Here is a 23,091-nt window from a genome sequence, read left to right as displayed (position 1 = left end):
TTGGTTGGCAGATCTGTTACTATTGGTCACCCTCGCTCATTATAAATTCAAAAAATTATAATATTCATATAAATTATATATAAATTATTTTTTTATATTCATAATATGCTATTCTGTGGTATATTCATGTCATTGTTAACCTATCGACTACTACACTATTACCATCAAGGACATGAATTTATAAAGGAAAGGAAAATTTGCCAGGGACATGCTGTTTATTCAAAGAAAGAGCTTTATTAGCACAAACACAAAACAATACACCTATGTACAAAGCATAGATCATCTGCACACACAACATATTGGAAGCTCAGTGTCTGTTTTCATCTTCGGAGCTGTAGGTGACTAGCGGCGCTATCTCTGAATTCGATCCACTTTGAAAACGTCTGTGGTGCGTTGTCCTGTATTTAGGAGTCGCCTCTAATCTCGACTGCAGCGTAGCACAGAGCTCTGTGAGCTCCTGGCTGGTGGTTGAACTTCATCGGACATCAGATCTATGGTGGCGCACTTCCAAATGCCCACGTCATCCTCACCTAGCACACCGTCTCGCTTCTAGCAGCTGTAAAAACAATACAGACAATCAGTACTGTGATGCACTGTGTATGGACACAAAACATCTATTAATGCACATGAAAAATAGTCACATTGACTAAAAATCTTACCCTCTTTCTTCTCGCCCGACTCCGAGCTGAACTCTTCACAGCTTCGGCCTGCAATGCCAGATCTGGTTGTTTGTACCTGAAGCTCCTGCGTGCTGTCTCGTAGTATGTCTTACAGGCAGCTGGAAAACAATTAAATGAGAGTGATATGAATAAAAACAACACAAGTCACAGTAAAATGAAACAAGGAGAAAGCAGTAAAAGTTACTTACAATGTCGTCATGATCAGCGTCATGAAAATCTGGACTTGCAGACATGGCTCTGAGTAAATGTGAGGTTACGCCCTCGTTATGAGGCGAGGTTACTCTGTGGAAACATGTATGATTAAGATCGTAAACTATAACGGATCTATTTTCAAGAGAATGAAAGAATATTCTTTGAATCTTACCTTTAAAATGTTTGTAAGTTTATATGAAAGTAAAAAAATAAAAGAATGTAAGATTCTTTTTTTATTTTTTTACCTTGATCCAGTTCGTAGCGCCCACAATTTGTCTCAGAGTTGTGAAGATGGCATACTGCTTCCTGTAAATTACAGGATTATTTACATTAAACAAATAATAGCCATCAGCCATCATTATGAGGTGATGTTACTCTGTGGAAACAAAATGTATGATTAAGATCAGTATCTATAACGGATCTATTTTCTTATACAAGAGAATGAAAGCATATTCTTTGAATCTTACCTTTAAAATGTTTGTAAGCTTTTATGGAAGTAAAAAAAAATAAAAGAATGTAAGATTCTTTTTTTTTTTTACCTTGCTCCAGTTCGTAGCGCCCACAATTTGTCTCAGAGTTGAGAAGATGGCATACTGCTTCCTGTAAATTACAGGATTATTTACAAGTCGCCTCTAATCTCGACTGCAGCGTGGTACAGAGCTCGGTGAGCTCCTGGCTGCGAAAGGACGGAGGTCGCACAATCCATCCAGACATCCCGCCGACGATGCCGTCTTCCTCATCAGACATCAGGTCTATGGTAGCACACTTCCGAAGGCCCACTTCATCCTCAGCTAGCACACTCTGTCTCGCTTCTAGCAGCTGTAAAAACCAATAAAGATAATCAATACTGCGCAATACACTGCGTATGGACAACACACATCTATTAATGCACCTGAAAAATAGTCACATTGAGCAAAAACTAATCTAATAAATCGTACCGTCTTTCTTATCGCTCGACTCCGAGCTGAATTCACCACAGCTTCCGCCTGCAATGCAAGATCTGGTTGTTTGTACCTGAAGCTCCTGCGCACTGTCGTGTAATATGTCTTAAAGGCAGCTGAAAAACAATTAATTGAGAGTGATATTAATAAGAACAACATAAGTCACAGTAAAATTAATAAGAACAACATAAGTCACAGTAATATTAAAAAATAAAGGAGAAAAAATGCAACCGGGTGAAATTCAAGAAATACACACCGGAAGCAAACTATGCTTTTTGAAATTGGGGTTTTATTCTGACTGCTGTTTAAAATAAGTGACAGCGGTCAATGGAAGCACAATTAAACACATAAAAGTCTGATTAAGAAAAAAGTTTGCCTTGTTCGAAGAGATTTCACAAGAAAAAAAAATAGATTTCACTAGTTAAACAAAAAAAAAAAAAAAAAAAGAAATTGTAGAAACAGTTTACAGTAAATTTGAAGATGACAATCAAATGTCACAAAAAGCTTAACCAGTGGATCAATGCCCAAATCCACAGAATACTTAACTCAATTCAAACTGAAATGCAGTGTAATACATTGCAACTGGTCAGATTGAAATTGATTTCTCCAAACCAAAATACGTTACAATTAAATATGATAACACAAACTGGAATACGGCAGTGGCTGAGGTAACGTTAGGCCTAAGTTACAAGAGAAATAAAAGCACTTTAACAAAGCCACAACCCACGTTTAATCATGCCATGCGGAACCAGAAATATGCATTTAACCATTAAGTTATACTGTATAATCACAGAATATAGATTCAACTAATTAACAGATTTATCAAATAAACATGCCATCAGAAAATTTCCCCCATAAACCATGAAACGTACATACCCAATCCTTTACCGTCCGATCACCACGAGGTTCACTCGTCACACATGCGCTCCAAATAAATCTATAAACAAAAATGTACACATCAAATGTTCTTTTAACTTCGCTTCACAACTTATTTGTGCATATTAAAGATATTGGAGTAATATTTACCAAGAAAGAAGAACGTATAACACAGAATCCGCTCGATGCACGCACCGTCATGGAGCTCTCCTGAACAGTGTAAAATGGCGTCTCTGGTCGCGCGCACGCGTCCAGCACAAGTGAATAGTAGCGCGAGAAGAGAAGGATTTCTTAAAGGGGCCACACACATTTTTAATGCAAAATAGAAACGAGGTATATTTACACTACTACTAGGCCAGAAAAGTAACAAAAAAGTTACTTACACACAATATTGTCATTATCAGCATCATGTCAATTGATCTAAGTAAAAATATATGCACAGAATTGAGAAAATAGTATTTAGCCTATAGAGATAAATTGTGGCCTATCACAGGGCAAACATGTGAATGTTCACGGTACATTTTATGCAAACAACTCTAATCGTAGTTGTAACTCTATATGTACAGTAGGCATAATTCTTGTCATTGCGTGTGTGTATGCAGCATGAGTCAAATACAATCTTCTGTTTGTGTTGTATTATGCACAGTGGTTGGGCTCTAAGAGATTGTGATGCTGTTTGCATGGAATGCACATTTTACCTTTGTGGCAAAGCCTGATTGAAATTACTTGTTGAAATAAATGGTTTTGTGTCTTTTTTACATAACATTGGCTATTGCTAATGACACATAGTAACTAATCTAGCTACTTTCATTAAATATATCAATTTAAGCTAAAGTCTATAATTAGGCTTTACTGAGCCTGATCTATTAATACCAGAGATTTTCTTAGAATTAAGTAAATACCTTTTAGAAAAATGTTACCTGGGGTCTCACCGGGACACGCAAATATGAGTCGATCACCCCTATTTTATTCAAACTCCACTGGCTACCTGTCACATTCAGGATTGATTTAAAAAATTTACTATTTGTGTATAAAGCTCTTAACAAACCGGCCCCCAATATCTGACCAATCTCCTCTGCCCGTACACTCCATCTCGTACTTTGAGATCCAGTGATCACTGTGTTCTCATCGTGCCCAGATCCAGACTTAAAAAATGAGGCGACTGCACTTTTGCGACTGCAGGCCCAAAACTTTGGAACAGTCTACCCCTCTATATCAGACTAGCTCCCTCAATTTCCATCTTCAAAACATCCTTGAAAACTTATTTATTTTCTCTTGCTTTTAATACCCCTTGACTATGATACAACTATTGCCTTTTTTTTTTTTTTTTTTTTTTTTTTAATTGTCCTGTTTCTGCCCTGCATTTGATCTATTGCCCTGTACAGCACTTTGGTCAGCCTTGGCTGTTTTTAATTGTGCGTTATAAATAAATATTGTATTGTATTGTATTTTTTTTAGAATTAAGTTAATACCTTTTAGTCACCTGGGATAAAACTCCCCCTGCTACCCTCATTTGCATTTGTAAAGCTCACAGCAGTCTCATTTACATGTTAAAGCATTAGAGGGAGGGGGGTCATGGGGCAAGCAAGTCCCACGTCAATTTCCGACAATTTCCGACAGTTTGCAGTGTTGCCTGTAAATTGCCGTTTGCAGTCGTAAACCTGAACTTTCACGACAATCTACAGCGCCGTTAACTGTCGAAAATCGCACTTTTCATGCAGTGTACGCGGTGGTCTCATCAACAGAAAATTAACGGATTGAGAGGGGAGAAACATGGATTTTGGCGTGACATTTCTTGCGTGTGCGTGAGAGCGTGAGATTGATGCTGAAAGCGTGAGTGTCATGCCAGATGCGTGAGAGTTGGCAACCCTGGGTCTATCCAATTGAGTGCAGAGGCATTTTCTTTCCTGGTTCGGTTAAAACACGCCCTATAATCAAAGCTTAATGGACCAGTATCAGACTCACATTCTGACTAGAATCTGAGTATGACGACGTCAGGCTAATAATTCAGTGGAAAATGAATAGAATTGGTATTCTGTATGACGAAAATATTTTACTAACATGTGATTATTAATGATTATTTCTCCAAATATGCGATAATTTCTATTCAAAATAACGAACGTTACAGATTAATTATTTTGCACTCCTGGCATAAATTAAGAAATTAATGTCACTGCAAACCAGTTTAATCATAAACAGTGGTCAAATATCGAAGCTGGAGTCTTAAACCTTCCTTATGATGCTGATTTTGTCCAGATCAAGTAAGAGTGTGCTGTTTTGACGAATAATGCATTTTGAACAACAATAATCCGGGATCACCAGTGATCCCTGCCGAGCAAGGGGAACTGTAATTCAAGAGCAAATATATTAGTGAGGTACAGTAGTAGGCTATATATGATATATTCTCTTGTGCAAAAGAAAGGAATTGAAGAGGCAACAAGCAAGCATATATTATTATTATTGTATGAATACTGAAAAAAAATAATAGTAATATAACGGGTATAGACGATGTACACATAAGAGTGACGTTGTTAGGCCGGTGCATAGGCCATAGTGGCAGCTGCGTTTCGCTGTTGCTGGCAAGTTGCAGGCACATAGACATGTACAGTATAACGGTGTCCTGCCACGGAAAGATTTTATCCCAGCTGGCCAGCTCTGAAATTGCCAGCTGACGGTTATCTTCACCTGTACGAGTGAGCATCAGTAGCCTTGAGTCGCAATGGAGTGGTGCGACTCTCAGGTGCGGAGGAGAGACCTGACACTCATTACTGTGGATGCTCAAAAGAAGTTGGAAGCCATAGGGAGAGGTGGGTGCCAGTTTTATTTTTGTAAAATAATTTTTTCCTGTTTTTTCTTAGTTAGGGAGTTAGTGTTGCATGCAAAACCTGACCTTTTGACTTGTGCATTTGAAGAATAACTCCTACATTGTGCTCTATTTCATTGCATTGCATAAAACAGTGGTTCTCAGTTTTTGCTCGTGCCCCCTTTAAAAATAAATAAATCTGGTGTCACACAAAATAATTTCACTAAAAATTATAAAAATGGAAAGAGCTGCAATCATTTTATTGACTGGTCTAAGGTTTCAAAGCTAAGAGATGTTATTATTATTGCTACTATTGCTATTGTTAAAATTATTATTATAATTATTACTATGATGGTTTCAAATTGTCTTGAGTTTATATCTATATATTTTTCTCTCCACAACATCACCAGAAGAATGTAAGTAATAATGATTGCTATTATATTAATCGATTGCTTAAACTTATCACTGTACCTGCATACACTATATCTATACATCTATATATTTTGCTGATCTTTTTTTTTCCATGTATGTGTATGTATATAGTCATAGGTCTCTTACTTTTTATAAGCTGCTATGTCTTGTAGATTTTTGTTTTTTTTCACAATAATGAATCATAATAGAAAGATTTTTTTTTAAATTGAAAACCGTGCAGTGAAATACACCTGCAATAGTTTCACCTTGCATTGTCATTGAATCATTGAAGAAAAAAAAAAAGAAAAACAGTAAGAGAATAATAGATCAGAACTTAATTAAAATGAACAAAAAAATTAAATATTTCTGTGACGCCAATATATAACCCAATATATAACAGCTTTTGACATCGCCTCATGAGCTCAGCTTCTTTTATGTCTTCTCACCAGAACACGTATAGCAGCGGAACGGGGCGTTAACAATAGCAGGTTATGATTCAGTCCGCTGAACTGGTGCTTTTCTATAGCGAGCAACTTCTATATGGGGCTTGTTCAGATGGTGACAAGTCAACGTCTGAAGAAGAATGATTCAGTGTAATAGCTGTATTTGTGATGTTTGAGTTGGGGGATGTGCGGTGGCTGAAAGGGGCATTTGCAAAATTTAAGCGTTTTGCTCCTATAGTGTGTGGTGTGCCATGATGTGACAAAGACAGCACACCACACACAAACAGATTTTCAACCAGAGTCTTGACTGTGAACACAGGAAATCTCGCGAGACTTCAGAATAAGCATGGTGGATGATATGCAGGAAATTGCGATAGTGTTTGGAATGATTTTCACAGAAAATTCACGTGAAAAAAAACATTGTACCCACAATTATATATAACCTTTTATACAGAAATATATTAATTCTTTATTGTATTTATTGGATCTATTGTCTCTTTAGAAAAAGTTATTTAATCCCTCTATAGAACCTCACTGAACCCTTAACACTCAGCTAGGATTGTCGGAAGGGGGGAAATCGTCCCAAAATCAGCCCCATTATCTTTTGGTGTGTACCCAGCATAAGGTTGCAGTATTGGTCTCTGTATTGGACATGAAAAAGTGGTATTGAGCCATGCCCATTATCATGCTCTAGACTCAAATAGGCAATATGCCAAAAGAGCAACAAAAACTTGCCATTGCCATTTATTTCAGTCTTGAAAAACTTAATTTTACAGAAAAGACATACAATGAAATGAAATACTGTTACACACATCACCTATTTACCAAAATAAACTTGTGATAAAAAAGTGATGGTAGAAATATAAAATGTAAAATAATGTGAAATTAAAAATATACAAATTCTCTAAGATTAAGAGACTAAAATCAAAGAATGATGTTTTTAATAAATCATGTTTTAGATAATGTCCAGTTAGGCAAGCTAAATAACTCAAATGAAAAGATAGATTTCATAGTGTATGTTGCAATATTTTTTGGGGAAAAAGGCTTACAATTAGAAAAGGAAAACAAAACATACATAGCAACTAAATATCTATTTAAAGTCTTACAAAATATTATATATATTGTCAAATGATTTTAAAATGGATGAATTAATTTTTTCCCCAAATAAAAATTGAGAACCTGAAGATATTTTCATTGAAATACCAGAACACACCCTCTTTGCAAAATATATGATTTGCAGGAATTAAGCCCACATTAAAAATTGTGACATAGTACAATTATCACAATACTTGTAATAGGCTATTTTTTCCCAAATATAAAAAGGAATTTTATAGTAAAAGTCAGCTGCATTCATTTGCCTCTACTAAAGTCATATTGTTTATTTGAAAGGTTCTAGATTGCCAGTTAAGGCAGAGTCCATGAGGTCATCATCATCTGTATGCATAAACACAGGACTTGGACGTGAGGACCGCTCAGAGCTAAGCAACAACATTGAAGTTTCTGAAGATATAGGGGATCTGGACCAGCCATCGGTCTTCGCTGTGTGAGAGGAGGGCCCACAAGACATCGTTGACTTCTTCTTTTCTTTTTCTCGATCTCTGTCCCTATCCCGCTCTTTCTGCTTCTTCTTCTCTTTTTTATGTTTCTTGTGTTTTTCACTCTGGTTAATGGAAATGGAACTCATGTAGTCTTGAATGGGTTGGTGTGGTCTCATAGTTTGGTCATCATCAGAGCTAGGACTGTTCTGATGAGACTTTTCTGCAAATGAACTGCTACCAGACTCGCTCTCACTGTCTGGATTTATAGGCGTGTACCCAGGGGAACGGCTGTGGCTAGGGGAGCTGCGGTCATGTTTTGGTGTAGAGCCACTAAAAAGGGGTGATGCTTTGTGGCCTGAGTGCTGGGAACGCATGGCACCATCTCCAGAAATTTCTCCAGGTTTCTGAAGAGTTACTTTAGATTTAATGCTTGGAGAGCCCCCTTCTGGCTTGCTAATAATAATCTTTGCCACACCAGTGCCAGTCACTGCACTGCTTTTGGAATCAACCATCTTCTTGTCACAAGAATTGCTCCCTGATCCAGACACCTTGGATTTGCCATCTTTGTCTATCTTGTCACGCTTGCTCAAAAACTCACCTCCCTGGGAGGAAATACCATGCTTGGAGGATGTAGGACCAGCGTTTTGTGGCACTACCCCACCTGCAGTGCCACCACAGCCTTCACTCTCCTCCCCACCAATACCCCCACTACCCACACTCTTCAGTTTGTCAATGACTGCGGTTAGAGAAGGCTTTTTGTTTCGGCTTGGGGACTTTCCCTTTGCATTAGGGTTGTTTCCACTCCCACCACCACTGCAACTCCCACCACTGTTCCCATATTGTGACTGACCACTTGAAGAAAAGGGCATGGAGCCAGATGATGAGGAGGAACTTACAGAGGAAGTAGAAGATGTAGAAGTGTTTGTGGATGAACTACTGCCTAACAGTTTTTGGGTACCCATTCCACAACCTGAAGAGGACTTGGACCCTCCTGATCCTCCACTGCCCGAGCCAATAGGGGATTTAGCCTTAGATGAGGGTGGGGTTCCAGGCACCTGGCCTTGAAGTTTCATTGGAGAGGACAGCTTGTCCGAACTTCCAGAACGAGAGTGTGAGGGTGATATGTTGGGCTTCATGTTAGGGTTCATGAGTGAGCCAGGAGGCTTACCACCTTGGGGCTTATTTTTGTTTCCACTTCCTGTTCCACTGCCGCCACCACTGAATGACCCTGACAAACCGTGCTTTGTTATGGGAGAGGAGGATTGCTTGCCTGCGCCCATTCCCATGGAAGATCCTTTGGATTGAGAAGGCATACTACTTCCAATACCTACAATGCTTGATGGTTTGGGAATATTGCCTTGTCCAACAGAGCCTTCAAGTTTACTACTTTTAATCTTCCCTGAAGAAGAGGAAGAGTAGGAATGGTGACTTTTGCTATTGCTTGTGCCACTTGTACTACCAGTGCTTCCGCTTGTTGAGCTACTTGATGTGTAGCCTCCATGAGATGATGTTTTTCCTCCAGTTAAAGTCCTGGGAATTTGTATAGTGATTTTGGGGATTGGTGGAGTAGCACCTCCTGGTGGGGTTTGAGACCTGCCTGAGTTCCCTGGGGATTTTGATCCACCTGCACTTACTAATCCTCCGGAAGTGGCACTCCCACAAGGAGGAGTGTAAGGTCGACTCCCTGAGCTGTGTGAAGGTGACTTGCCATCTGGATCCAGCTTCTTGCGTTTTGATGATTTGTCTTTTGATTTGCCCTCACTTGAAGGAGTGCGACTGCGTTTTACCGGCTTCATTTCAGAAGAGCATACACTCCCCATTCCTGTTCCAGAATTTCCTGGTCCATGATCTTCCTTTGCCCTTATCTGCTGCTGTTTAAACTTTGAATCATCATTTTTAAAATCATTACCAGCTACCACAATGCCCATCATGAGTGGACTTTGGCCCCCACTAGTGTGAGAAAGGTGGGAGTCTGCCATATCTGATGCTGGACCCAGTATTGGCTTTCCTCCAGCACCATTCCCACCAAAAATACCCATTTCAAAAGGGTCTTTCAATAAAGCCTCTGGAGTATTTTGGCCATGTGAGGCAGGATTCTGAGGTGTGCCTGTAGGAGTGTTCTGCTGACTTCCTCCACTAAAACTTTTAACCAGTTCAAGATCTGGGTCAGGGCTGGAGGAGCTGTCTTCAAAGTAGGTCTGTGAAAAGCTTCCCTGTCCAGGTAAAAGCTCTGGGTTGAAGTCTGTGTCTGGGAAGAAATTAGTTGAGGAAGAATCACTATTGGGTGTTGCTGCAGTAGCAGCTTCTGCAATCAAGTCTGCTGCATCCGTAAAGGGATTTTCATTGCTGTTTGCATTAAACAGGTCTGCCTCAAACACTGTGCTACCTTGGCCCGAACTGGAAGAATCCCGGAGTGGAGTTCCCAAGGAACCTCCTTCTTCACCAGCCATGAGGTGCTGACCATGACTGCTATTGCTTCCTTTGTTGGCCTGATCAGGAATATCAGACAGAATGTCATTGATATCAGGCCCAATACTGTCAGAGCTGGAGAGGCGAACCATACGGGCTATGGGTCCATGTGGCTGAGACTGGACTTGTGTCTGGGGTTGGACATGACAGTGTGGGTGGTATGGCATTCCAGGACCTGAAGGTGGTGTTCCACACTGACTTGGAGCTGGAGTGATACTATGAGGAGTGTCAAGTCCATCACCTGGAAGACTAACATCAAAAATAGGGTTCTGGGAGGCATCAACGTCCATAGAGAAAAGCTCTCGGTGGAAATCATCTTCAGAATGGTGTGTGTGATGATGCTGTTGAGTCACGCCTCCCACTTGCTGTTGGAATTGTTGTTTCATGCTCATTCCGCCACCTGCACCCATTACTCCTTTATCAGAGCCTCTTGGACGCTTTTTTTTGCCCTTGGTGCCAGGGCAAGACTGCCCTTGGCTATCTGTCCGCGGGGACCCAGATGAGTTCTGTCTTTCTAGAGGGCTACTGCTGTACAATGCAGCAAAATCTTGTGAGGGATTATCCTTCAGTAGGTTCATCAGCATAGGGTGGTTTTTGGTGTTGCTTGCTGGTGAGGTGGTTGTTGGTGGGGTTTGGTGGGGCTGAGGTGGCTGGGGAGTAGGACTGGACCCAACACTGCCTGTTATTTGCAGAAGACTGGTTAGGATTGGATTCTGAGTAACTTTGTTAAAGTCATCTGAACCATGGCTCTGAGATTGTTGTTGTTGTTGTTGTTGCATTGCTTGCTGCTGGCCTCCAACCATGGTGTCCATACATGAGCCTACCTGACCAGTACGACTCATGTTGAAAAGTGACGTGATTGGGCCTTGGAAAGAACTGCTTCCCCCTACATGGTTGCTTCCTGCAGTGCTGGTCCCACTACTTAAACCAGGAAGACCCATTGGGTTGCTCCCATCTGGCCCTGTACCCATTCCCATGTAACCTGGGCTGCCAGTTGGTGGCAAGTTCTTCTTCACTATATTTTCCACAGTTTCAGCTATAAGGGACAATGCTGGAGTGTCTGCCTGAATGGTCTCTGCCTTGCGTCGGATGGCGCGCATAGTCACAGGAATGGACATGCATCTAGGGAGGGAAAAATAGATACAACAGATAAGTATTTCTGACTCATTAACATTTAAAGATACATTATTAAGACCACAATTTTCACTACTTTCCAGTAAGTAGTCATTAAGCATATACTTTGTCCACATACAGTTCACTATTAATGGAGGAGTTTGACCGTTCATGTATCACACCTTGTGTGATGCAAACCTACTTAAAGTAATGTTCACCCAAAAATAAAAATTGTCATTAATTACTCACCCTCATGTCATTCCAAACCCATAAGACCTTCGTTCATCTTCGGAACACAAATGAAGATCTTTTAGATGCAATCTGAGAGCTTTCTGCACTTTTCATATACAGATACGCAACTACCACTTTGACTCTTCAAAAAGTTCATAAAGAGATTGTAAAACTAATCCATATGAATAGAGTGGTTTAGTTCAAATTTTCTGAAGAGACTCGATCACTTTATTTGATGAAAAGATTTAACTTCTTTTTTTTAATTCACATTTAACCACCTCATTGGTTCTTGCGGAAGCTCAAACGTGCTGCGTAAACCATGAGAATAAACCACATTGGTTCTCGCACATCAAGCGAACATGCTTGAGCTTCCGCTTACCACAACTGATGTGCAAGTTGATGAATGATTATGTGAATAAAAGCCTAAATTCAATCTGTCCATCATATAAAACAATCGTGTCTCTTCGTAAAATTTGGACTAAACTACTCAATTCACATGGATTAGTTTTACAATCTCTTTTTTTGAAGTGTCAAAGTGGTAGTTGTGTAGCTGTCTATGGAGTACAGAAAGCTCTCAGATTTCATCAAAAACATCTTCATTTGTATTCTATATAAATTTTCCAAACCGTGTTTTTGTCTTATCCTGAATCACTATGGTACACCTACAATCAGTGTTTATATTCTATTTTAGGCCGGTCGGGTTAACCGCTGCAGAGTAGCCCAGTGCCTGCATGACTCGTCATAGACATGATAGTAGTAGCTCCGGCTGCAATGTTCTTCCGCAAGACGCATGCAAATCTGTTTATTAACCCCTAGACTGCCAAAAGTTATGGACTGCTGCTTTAAAAGTCAAGGCAACTGATTTTTCTACATAAATGCCAACACTGGGGGCATTTATTGCTTTTTTATATAGTTAATGTGATGCTAGTCTTTGAAATACTTGCTTTTTTGTATAAAGTTGTGATGCTAGTTTTTGAAACACTGCAAAAAATGAAAATGGAAAATTTTCAAAACTGTTTTTGAGAATGTTCATTAAATAGTGATATAATTGTGTGCTCCACATTTTCATTTCCTGTTTTTTTTTTTTTTTTTATAAATAGAAATAATATATTTGGCAGAACTGAGTTAAGTGTATTGGTCCGGCCCTCTACAACCGCCCAAGTTTCTAATGTGGCCTCTTGGGGAAATTAATTGCCCACCCCTGCTCTAGATAGAGACAGAATTTGCTCAGTTGTGTGAAATGTGGGGCTTTTCAGTAAGACTAAGAATGGTCCCAAGGCTATAAAAAAACAAAATATGTACTGATGTGTTACAATTCATATATCACTTATGCCAAACAACACAAAGAAGATGCAGTAAAACAATGCTAATAAATGGTAAACTTTACTGAAAACAGCATCCTCCACACATATTAGAACCCATGGTAAATTTAAGCAAAACAGATAAAAAAATAGCCTTTTCTGTTCATCTTCTTAGTCTTAATTCAAAATATTCTCACAAATCTAACACATCTTTATCATATGAACAACAAAACATGTAAGACAAAGTTATTGGAACCGTTACAAATTCCAATAAGTACAAATCTAAAAGAAATATTTTCTCATTCATATTGCATATGTTTAAGTTCAGCTGGCCTCTAGATATGAGGTGACACACAGGTAAAATTCTATAGTCATCAATTACTATGAGAAAGACCAGTGAATACAGGTTTGATGCAGGTATTTTTTTTTTTCATTTTTTTTTTTCATTGTATGGTGGTTGTGTCCACACACTGCAAAGACACATTTATATGCAAACACCATATGCCAACATGTGGGTGTGCATTAAACAGCCCTTTCCACTGAATGGTCAATCAAAGATCAACCTGTGCCACTTTCAGTTCTTCCAGAGTTACATGCAATAGAATAATAGTTATCCGCTGCTATAGTTGGATGGATTCTTAAAGCGTTTATTACAAATAATCTCCCTCTCATCAAACAACTGGACTCAGGAATGAGACAAACCACAATGGGTTTGTCTCATTCCTTGACACAAACCGCACTGGGCTTGGCCTAGAAAGGGTTTTCTTCTGTATAGACATGGGTTCAGCAACCTACTTACCAGAGAAATATTAGCTGATTATTTCAGAAATATGAATGTACCTTGCATCTGCATCCACCTTACCATCAGCCTACTACTTTGACACACGTTGGTTTTAGCAAAATCTGTGGCAAAATGTGTGGCAAAGCTGCATGACCCACTGGACAGTGCAGAGATTGATTGTAGCAAAGCGTCGATTTACGCAGCAGTCATAACTTTAAGACAATACGCTGAGTTTTGGACAAGGGATGAAGTTGAAATATGAAAATGATTTTTGTATCAATGTCAGTCTGCTATCACAGCACATCTATTGTTTTGGTTATTGATAATTGATTGTTGTTATCGTTACTGAATTGTAAATCTCTCATGACTTGGTCAATTGATTATTGATTAATGCGATGTGTTGATTAAATAAAAGGCAACAGCTGTCCAAAAAGAAATACAAAATAAATCCCTGAGAATTTATTCTGATTTTCATATATATATATATCTATGTCATGGCAACTCTCGGAGTAATTGGCATGGTAATGGGTGTGACAATGTTGTATGTTTGGCCTTGGTGGAATAGATCTGCTACGCTGCTGCTTTTATTGCTGCAGCTGCAGGTTATTGCTGCTGTGGCAGAGCAAGTATAGGACTTGCTACTGCCAATACATTCACAACATGCTGCTGTGAGCAAGTAAGACATGCTGCTGCTCCAAAGAGCCATAGGAATGTGTGTATGCCATCTATGTGTGCCTGGCCCTTTAGTTTTAAGTATGAGAAATGGGGCAAATGCTTGGTCTTGGCAGACTTGATCTACATACGCAAGATCCCCCAAGCAGATCTAGCCATTAGAAATGTGGGCTGCCATGAGGTGCATATAAGGCACGTGAAGCATCTCGCAGTGTAGCCCTATGTGTACTAATGTACCTTTTTTTTTTTTTTTAAAGGGGTGTCCCTAGTGACTTACCAATGTGATGTTCTACATATGTGCCTACATACCAGTGTATGCGTGCCACTAAACCAAGTAGTATGGGCTGTAAGGCTTGGCTCTAGTGGCCTATTAGACTGTGCCTGGGCCTGCTTTGCCGAATGGCCCGTGACTATATGCGCCTGGGCAACCACGCCTAATGGCTTAACTCTAGTAGCCTATAAAAAAAAAAAAAAAAAAAAAAAACACCTGAGCAAATAGTATGATAATAGTCATTGTCAAACCCTCTATACTCAAGAGGTGCACATAACTGGAAAGTAGGTAGAACAGAAAATGTGGACGGCAGCACTTTTGAGTAATAACATTTTTAGGGACACGGACATGTTTACTTACTGGAGTAGGATTTTTCTCCATCTCTGGTAAGATACCAATCATGATTAGTGAAAGTGAAAGTGAAAGTGACACGTGACGGCCAAGTATGGTAACCCATACTTGGAATTTGACCTCTGCATTTAACCCATCCAAGTTAATGCACACACATTAGGAGCAGAGTAGTGAGTAGTTAACACACACACACTGCAAACGTGGATACACACCCAGAGCAGCGGGCAGCCTTTGTGTGGCGCCCGGGGAGCGATTAGGGGTTAGGTGCCTTGCTCAAGGGCACCTCAGTCATTTCCCACCGGTTCTGGAATCAAACCAGCAACCTTGGGTTACCAGTCCAACTCCCTAACCACTAGGCCATGACTGCCCCATAGGGCAGCACGATATAATGTTTTAGCATTGATATGGCGATCTGCGTATCTGCAAAACAGTCACATTGCAGGATGTGCGATGTCATGCACGTATAAGGATCTTAGTTGAATTCGTGAATTAATTGCAAAGTTTACCCATCATAGAGTGAAAGTTTATCATTTGCATGTGTTTTTAAGTTCTGTCAGTTTAAACATCATGCGCAAGAACAAGACTGGAACTCGTGCAGTTTTGTTGGTCATGTGACGATGGCTAAAATAAATGTATAATGCAATATTGTTGACGAATAAAAACGAGACTAAATGTGGTTAACAAAATAAAAACTACGCTAAAATGTCTCTTCATTTTCATTGACCAAAACGAGACGAGACGAAATGTTATAACATCACGACGAATGAGAGAGTTGTGGGTGAACCCATAGCTTTGTCGGCTTTAAATTCTGGCTTGCGGTCTGGTCACCCGATTATCAGCGAATTTAACAATATTATTCCATTAGTTATTCCATTAAAATGTCTCATTCATATATTTGACACATTCATAATCATTACTTTTGCCAGTTCTTTGTGACAGCTGTTATGTGTGTTATTGGCAGCGTCACCCTCTGGTTACATGAACGCGTCACCGCATCAGCACCAGAACATGGAGATTTTATTTTAGAGAATAATCGCACAACATATTCGATATGCTATAATTAAATAAATATTCAATATATGAATATTCAAAAATCGTGACTCATCCCTGCATGGAATCTCTTGTTTCTTTTCCCAAATCTTCACTCATGTCTCACCCATTTTCTAAAGGGATTATAAACGTTTCTTCATTGGTTCGCTTTTAATTAGGCCTATTATATTCGTATTCTTATCGATGGTCTCTTTCCTGCTCGTGTCCCACATCCCTCTCAAAAGCGCAGAGTGGTAGGCTATATCACGCGTCTTTGTGTGGAAATATAAAACGAGTTTTTTTTTTTTTTTTTTTTTAAACAACCCCCCAACCACCGCCGGTAGTTGGTCCATTACCACCGCGGTGGTAAAAAACTGCCACTGTCACAGCCCTAAATATAACAAGATAACCTTGTTTGAAATACTATATTGACTGGGTTAAATAGAATTGCATTACTAAATAGAGGCTAAAATACAATTTTCATTGACTAAAGCTAGACAAAAATGTCATCAGTTTTCGTCGACTAAATCTTGACTAGACTAAAAAGAGTATGAACGTGACTAAAACTAATAAAAACTAAAACGACAGACTAGACTAAAACTAAAATTAAAGGGGTGGTAAAACACCTTTTTTCAAAGGCTTGATTGTGTTTGTGGGGTGCACTGTAACATGTGTTCATGCTTCGTTTGTAAAAATTTGCATTATTTTTCACATATTTAACCATTATTCTACACTGCTCTGTAGGGGTGCACGATTCAGAAAATTTCACGATTCGATTCGATACCGATTTTTAGTCTCAAGATTCGATTCAAAATCGATTTTCGATTCAAAAACGATTCTCGATTCAAAAAACGATTCACAGTATGTAAATGTAGTTGACTTTTTCCTGTGTGATTGCAGTAGACATACAATCTAAAAGAAAAGAAATAACAAATTAAATGAAGTTTGATATTACTTTGTCTTCATAAAAACTTTTGCAACTAAACAGTGCAAAGTGCCCAGCTTTGGCCAGCTTTCAAATACATTTAATTCAAGTTTAAATTAAAACTTAAATAATTTTTTTTTTTACATTTAGCTTTAAAGTGCTGTAGTCAGATCAAACAAACAATACTGCTAAATGTAGTTTAAGGAGTAGGCTATTAACGGCAAAATAGGCTACAGAATATTTCGTTCTGTATTGACAGGTGCAATTTTTGAAAATCGATTAAAAAAATACAATAAGCCTACATTATATCTCCATTTATGTCAAAACCTAGACTTTCAAACATCAAAATGCCATTTATTAATATGAATATTCATGTCAAAATGACATATATAAACATTCTATTTTGCCTGGAAACGCTTCCAACACGCTTGCGTGTCGCGAGAAAAATAGGCGTCGGTTCAATTTCATGCACGCGTTTTCCGCACGACTCGGGCCACACCTGAGACGCGCGTGTCACGCAGGCTGTGTGCAAGCTCTAACCTGTTAATGGGAGCCGAAATAAAAACAGACACGCCACACAGCCAGCCAGCCAGCCAGCCAGCCTTCCTTCTGCTCCGCTTCTGCTGCACTTCTTCTTTTGGCTATGACAAGAGTGTGCAGGCGTAGTGCAAGTGTGAATTCGATGCTGCGCCATCTATGGGAATGGCAAGCTAGACTCATTTTAGGACAATACCAAAAAAAATATATTTCAATAAAAAAAATAAAAAAAACAAGAATCGATTTTTGGAATTCTATGAATCGATTTTGAATCGGTAAAGTTTGAATCGCGATTCATATGTGAATCGATTTTTTTGCCCACCCCTACTGCTCTGTCCCTCCTTGTAAAAACGGTCGGATGATTTCCGGGTTCTATGAAGCCCCCCCTTCAAAATACGCAATGGGCTCAGATTGGTTAGCTGGCCCAGTGTGTTGTGATTCGCTAACCGCCAAGTGCACGTTGTTCGGAAACGTCACGCCCCCTTATCTTTACCGGTAGTTTGTGCTTCAGTAAACAACGGCATCAATATTGCCATACCAGTTTGAGCCCGAATCAGACCCAGAGAATGTTAGTGGAGAGGATCGAGCAGAACCTGTTCAAGAACGGCTGTTAAAGGACGTTTCAGAAAGGTATGTTTTTTAAAGCTACACTGTGTGATTTTTACCCCCATCTAGCGGTGAAATTGTATATGACTACCCAGTGAATATTAGTTTCTGTTCCTCTCAATTCCGAGGGCGTTTTAACTCCTACGGTGGCCGTATTATTCCAAGATTAATATGGCTTCCAGTTATCACTTCGTCCATGACAATAATAAACAATACGTCTAAAATGAATAAAACTACAGGACAGATGTCAGGAGGTAAACGTCACCCTTGGAATCGGCTATCCCAGCATAATCAGATTAGGCTAACGTTACAATGTGTACAAAGTAAAAGCAATTAAAAATAACAAAAATTTACAGTGTCCTTTTTTTTATATAGCTTAAAAAATTGTGCCTTTAAAACTATTCATTACCTGTGATCCGTCGCAGCACATATTTATGTTACAAGGTAAACAATACTTTTTCACCATTGACGCGAGGATGAAGTTATACTAGAGGTCGTTCGTTATGCACAACCATGCTATGGTTAGACAAGCAACTATAAAACTTTGAATTTACACAAATGAATTACAATAGGCTGAATTACCTGTCGAGAAGAAAGCAGGCAACCTCGGCGTCCGTTTTAAAATCTTTTCTTCTCATGAGCTCTTTCCATCTAGGAAAAGTTACTCCAATATTGACTATGGTCTTGCTGATTTGTCTGTCGCGTTGACGTTTTAATTCTCTTTCAAATGTGAGTACGCACGCACGCACGCACGCACACACCACACTATCTTTCAAATCTGCCGGCACTCGCGAGCTCGCGAGTAATCTCCCCCTCGCATTTGTCACGGTGTCACTGAGTGAAAAACGCAAAAGGCGAAGCTTGAATTTACAGGCATGTTCCTCTTTGGCTAATGTAGTTTCAAGATGGAGGGGCAACATGGCGACCGGCATTCGAACCCCTCACCCGTTTGTACTTTCAATGGCAGATTATAAACTTAAGAGAATACTTTATTACTTGAAAGAAGTAAATTTACATTAATGAGCACATATATTTTTGAAAGAACTAAGTGTTTTTTGCTAAGAATCAACTAAAAAAGTTACACAGTGTAGCTTTAAAGAGCATCTTGCAGGTAAAAAAAAAATCGAAATGAATATATAACCGTCTATGAAAATACCATATGAAAAGATAATGCAGGATTTAAAATGTTTTAAAACGACATAAGGACACCAATTTAGTATATAAAGTGAGCGTTTCTTTGACTGCTCGTACAAACCGCTTTTTTTCAACATCGCGTCATTTTACGTCACACGAGGGAGATGTGTGCTGTGCTCTGCCGCAGCTCAGTGCAGAGTAGGTTGGTATTCAGTAAGAGCGGTCGTGAGTCCGTGTGTTTTCAGTAGTTCTTGTATTTAAATGTATCATCGTCATGGTAAATTTATGTGTTTGTGGAGCTTGCAAAAACTCCAGCCTGTCAGGACATCGAGCCCACCGCTTTCCCAACAAGAAAAATGACGGTGCTATCTTTCGTGCCTGGGTGCGGTTTGTGCAGGTGAAGAGACGGGATTTCTCTTCCGCGTCGGCTTCGGAAAACGCGGTCGTGTGTAGCGTTCACTTCAGATCGGAGGATTATCGTCCCGGCGATATGATGGAGTTCAACATGGGATACCGAAGTAAGAACCGGGTGAGACTCAGAGCTGGTGCGGTTCCTTCAGTGCACGCATCTTCGGGTTCTAGGCACGAGCACATCATCAACTGGCAAACGCAATGTAAGCGGAACGAAACTGAGCTACTCGTTATTGTGTTTGTGTGGACAGTTTATCAGTTTGGACCAGTGCATCGCGAGCCTGATCAAGCAACACTGTAACTGCGAGATCCAGTAAATAAAGCATTTGAATTCGCCACTGAAGTAATAACATCGCTGCGAGATCTAGTGAGAAATATTCACATTTCTCCGTTATTAACAGATCGAACAGCGCTGACGTGGAAACCAGGAATAAACATTGTGCAATGAATGAACGAACTATCCAGTGTCCACAGATCAGCAACATTCACCATGGCTTTACTGTAGTAACACTAACTGCAACCATGGAAGTTTGGCATTTTCCACTAAGGCCCAGTATGCATCCACCTCCCTGCAACACTGACTTTCCTCAGCTGTAAACATTGCCTCGCATTTCCCACACAAGCACCTATGGAACAAAAAATGTTTCAGGAATAAATATCTCTCTGTCTCTCGATGAGAAACCGCTAAGTTATATCACGTAACGTTAGTCTGGGCGGATATTAATGAGCATAACAAACGCCTGATCAAAGCTTAGTTTCTGTTATTGTAAGTTCCAATATGTTCTGTCTAACATTAATCCTGGCCTGTCCCTGCTCTCTTGGCAGCCTAGCAGGCTCATAATTGTATGGCTGTGGTCCGTCAACAATTTCCTCAGCGTCCGAAATGTCATTGCGATCCATTTTTCCCTGTTGTTTGAATCGACCGCTCTCCCTCGTGCTACGTCACGCCCGTCACGCCCATTTTCAGATGCGGAAGTAAAATTTTCTCACAAAAACGATTCCAGAAGCCACTGTAGCCTATTTATAATTTTTTTTTAAAGAAAATCTAGTTCCTACATTATTTTTCTATACATTGACTTGTTGGGTCTTCTAACCTGCAAGATGCTCTTTAAGACTGCAGATCGGTATATGACACTGTTACTTTTGTATATTTAGAGCGATTGTAGCTAAATATCTGTCGCCTGAACTATTAATCCAATACGAACACTAAACATTGGCTTTACAACAGTAGCCAAATCAAACACAAAACCATGTTTAGCATGCCTGTAGATAAACAAGCATGTAGATAAACAATACATAAAAGCTATAATCAAAGAATAATTTACACTGATCACATAAACGACAACAACCACGAACCACATTCCAAGTTCGCTGCGCTGGTGATATTAAACAGAAGTTTGTATGTGTTTGTCGGATAAGTATGAATTAACGTTAGCATTTAACAAACTGGTTTGTGGAGCCAAACAGCGTTGTCCTTCGTTTACTTCCTTGCTACAACGTACAATTAACAATACGAACTATTACAGGAAAACACAACGACGAAAAAGAAATCATACTTACAGGTTGTGGCACTTAAACAGTTCCTGTTTTTAAAGTTGGAACTGCTCCATCTTTCAGGACTAGCCGTTGTCGCAATCCTTCATCGGAGGAGGGGTTTATGTAAATATTGGGCTTAGTGATGTCAGCAAGCCTGCAGGAATGTCGTGTAGTCCCTACCGGCCGTTTTTTGTAGTTCTTAGAATTCTTTTTTTAAAAGCAAATATCTCCCTTTGCTTTAAACTTTGAAAGTTGTAACTTTGCAGATGTTGTTTATGCTCAAACAGCAACATTACACACTAACTAAAGTTAGAAAAGTGAAATCGTGTTTTACCACCCCTTTAAAACAGGCCGCCAAAAACAACACTAGTTGTAACGGTCACTTAGTGCATTTACGGTAATTCGAGGTACAAAGAGAACTGCGCATGTGCGTAAAGAGTGTGTCTGTAATAGTTGTGACAGGTGAGCAGGAGAAGAGATAACCGCTCTACCAACTTTTGTACACTTTCTTTTATTTCCCATTCCCTTTCTATTTATGACCAGAGTTGAATGTTTATTTGTATGCTTTTTCTCACTCTATCCCCATGTATGCAGATGAGTGTGACGTTTAAGTAATTTTATTAAACCCGGGGAAAATACGCCATCTCTCATCTCACGTGCATCTTTTCCTCCAACACCACATTGTTTTTCTCTCTCTGGGCAACAAAATCTCAACTTTGCGTTACAACGTGGAAAATTAAGTCAACATGCCTGTCTTGGCAAGTATCCTCAAACACAGTGGGTTATGTGCTGTAAACAATTGAGAAAGAAAACTGGATGCGTATCATTGTCTGTGCATTTGTCTTAAAATGATAGCAGCCCAATATACCAACAGCTGTTTGGTATCACCAATGTTAATCAAACAACAAAAGAGAAAGAGAAAATCACTTTTATAGCTTTAACACAGTATTAACTAGAAAAAAAAGTTTGAGACAAACTTTAAGTTGGCTTGAGAAAGCCGGACCAGAGAGTTTGAAGAAGTTTGAAGAAGTTTAAAGTAGTTAGAAGTTTAAAGTAGTTTGAAGTTTAAAGTAGTTTAAATTTTGATTGATAAATTAGTTAGAAAGAAAGAATAGTTAGAAAGAAAGAAAAGTTAGAAAGAAAGAAAGAAAGAAAGAAAGAAGAAAGAAAGATTAGTTAGAAAGAAAGAAAAAGATTAGGTAGAAAGAAAGAAAGAAAGGAAAGAAAAAAGAAAGAAAGAAAGAAAGAAAGAAAGATTAGGTAGAAAGAAAGAATGAAAGAAAAAGAAAGAAAGATTAGGTAGAAAGAAAGAAAGAAAGATTAGGTAGAAAGAAAGAAAGATTAGGTAGAAAGAAAGATTAGGTAGAAAGAAAGAAAGAAAGAAAGAAAGAAAGAAAGAAAGACAAAGATTAGGTAGATAGAAAGAAAGAAAGAAAGAAAGAAAGCAAGCAAGAAAGAAAGATTAGGTAGAAAGAAAGATTAGGTAGAAAGAAAGAATGAAAGAAAAAGAAAGAAAGATTAGCTAGAAAGAAAGAAAGAAAGAAAGATTAGGTAGAAAGAAAGAAAGAAAGATTAGGTAGGTAGAAAGAAAGAAAGAAATATAGAAAGAAAGAAAAGTTAGAAAGAAAGAAAAGTTAGAAAGAAAGAAAAAAGAAAGAAAGATTAGTTAGAAAGAAAGAAAGAAAAAAAAAGAAAGAAAGACAGATTAGTTAGAAAGCAAGAAAGAAAGATAGAAAGAAAGAAAAGTTAGAAAGAAAGAGAGAAAAAAAAGAAAGAAAGATTAGGTAGAAAGAAAGAAAGAAAGATTAGGTAGAAAGAAAGAAAGAAAGATTAGGTAGAA

General features: G+C 39.0%; 1 protein-coding gene and 1 long non-coding RNA gene across 5 annotated transcripts in view; both read right to left on the bottom strand.

Moving 5' to 3' along the window:
- Positions 1 to 210: 210 nt before the first annotated feature.
- On the bottom strand, positions 211 to 3,967 carry LOC307147370. 3 transcript variants are annotated; one of them, XR_013819291.1, is made up of 8 exons: positions 2,840 to 3,185; positions 2,690 to 2,750; positions 1,811 to 1,929; positions 1,412 to 1,691; positions 1,118 to 1,178; positions 869 to 962; positions 660 to 778; positions 211 to 556 (listed from the first exon to the last, which is right to left on the bottom strand). It is a non-coding gene; the product is annotated as an uncharacterized lncRNA (long non-coding RNA). The 3 variants fall into 3 exon arrangements; XR_013819292.1 differs by having other exon boundaries at positions 221 to 556; positions 1,118 to 1,248; positions 2,840 to 3,166; XR_013819290.1 differs by having other exon boundaries at positions 212 to 556; positions 1,118 to 1,248; positions 2,690 to 3,967.
- A 68-nt stretch (positions 3,968 to 4,035) lies between these two features.
- Positions 4,036 to 23,091, bottom strand: part of med1 (mediator complex subunit 1) — a 272,844-nt gene continuing 253,788 nt past the window's right edge. For both annotated transcript variants that reach the window (XM_079852042.1, XM_079852041.1), the window contains exon 16: positions 4,036 to 11,475. In XM_079852042.1, the coding sequence (XP_079708168.1) occupies positions 7,725 to 11,475 (3,751 nt within the window). In that variant the 3' untranslated portion in view covers positions 4,036 to 7,724. The remainder of the gene's footprint in view (positions 11,476 to 23,091) is intronic.

The sequence above is a fragment of the Squalius cephalus genome (genome assembly GCF_949319135.1).
Source record: "Squalius cephalus genome assembly, chromosome: 19".
Taxonomy (NCBI): Eukaryota; Metazoa; Chordata; class Actinopteri; order Cypriniformes; family Leuciscidae; genus Squalius; species Squalius cephalus.
This window is presented reverse-complemented; position numbering and strand designations above follow the sequence as displayed.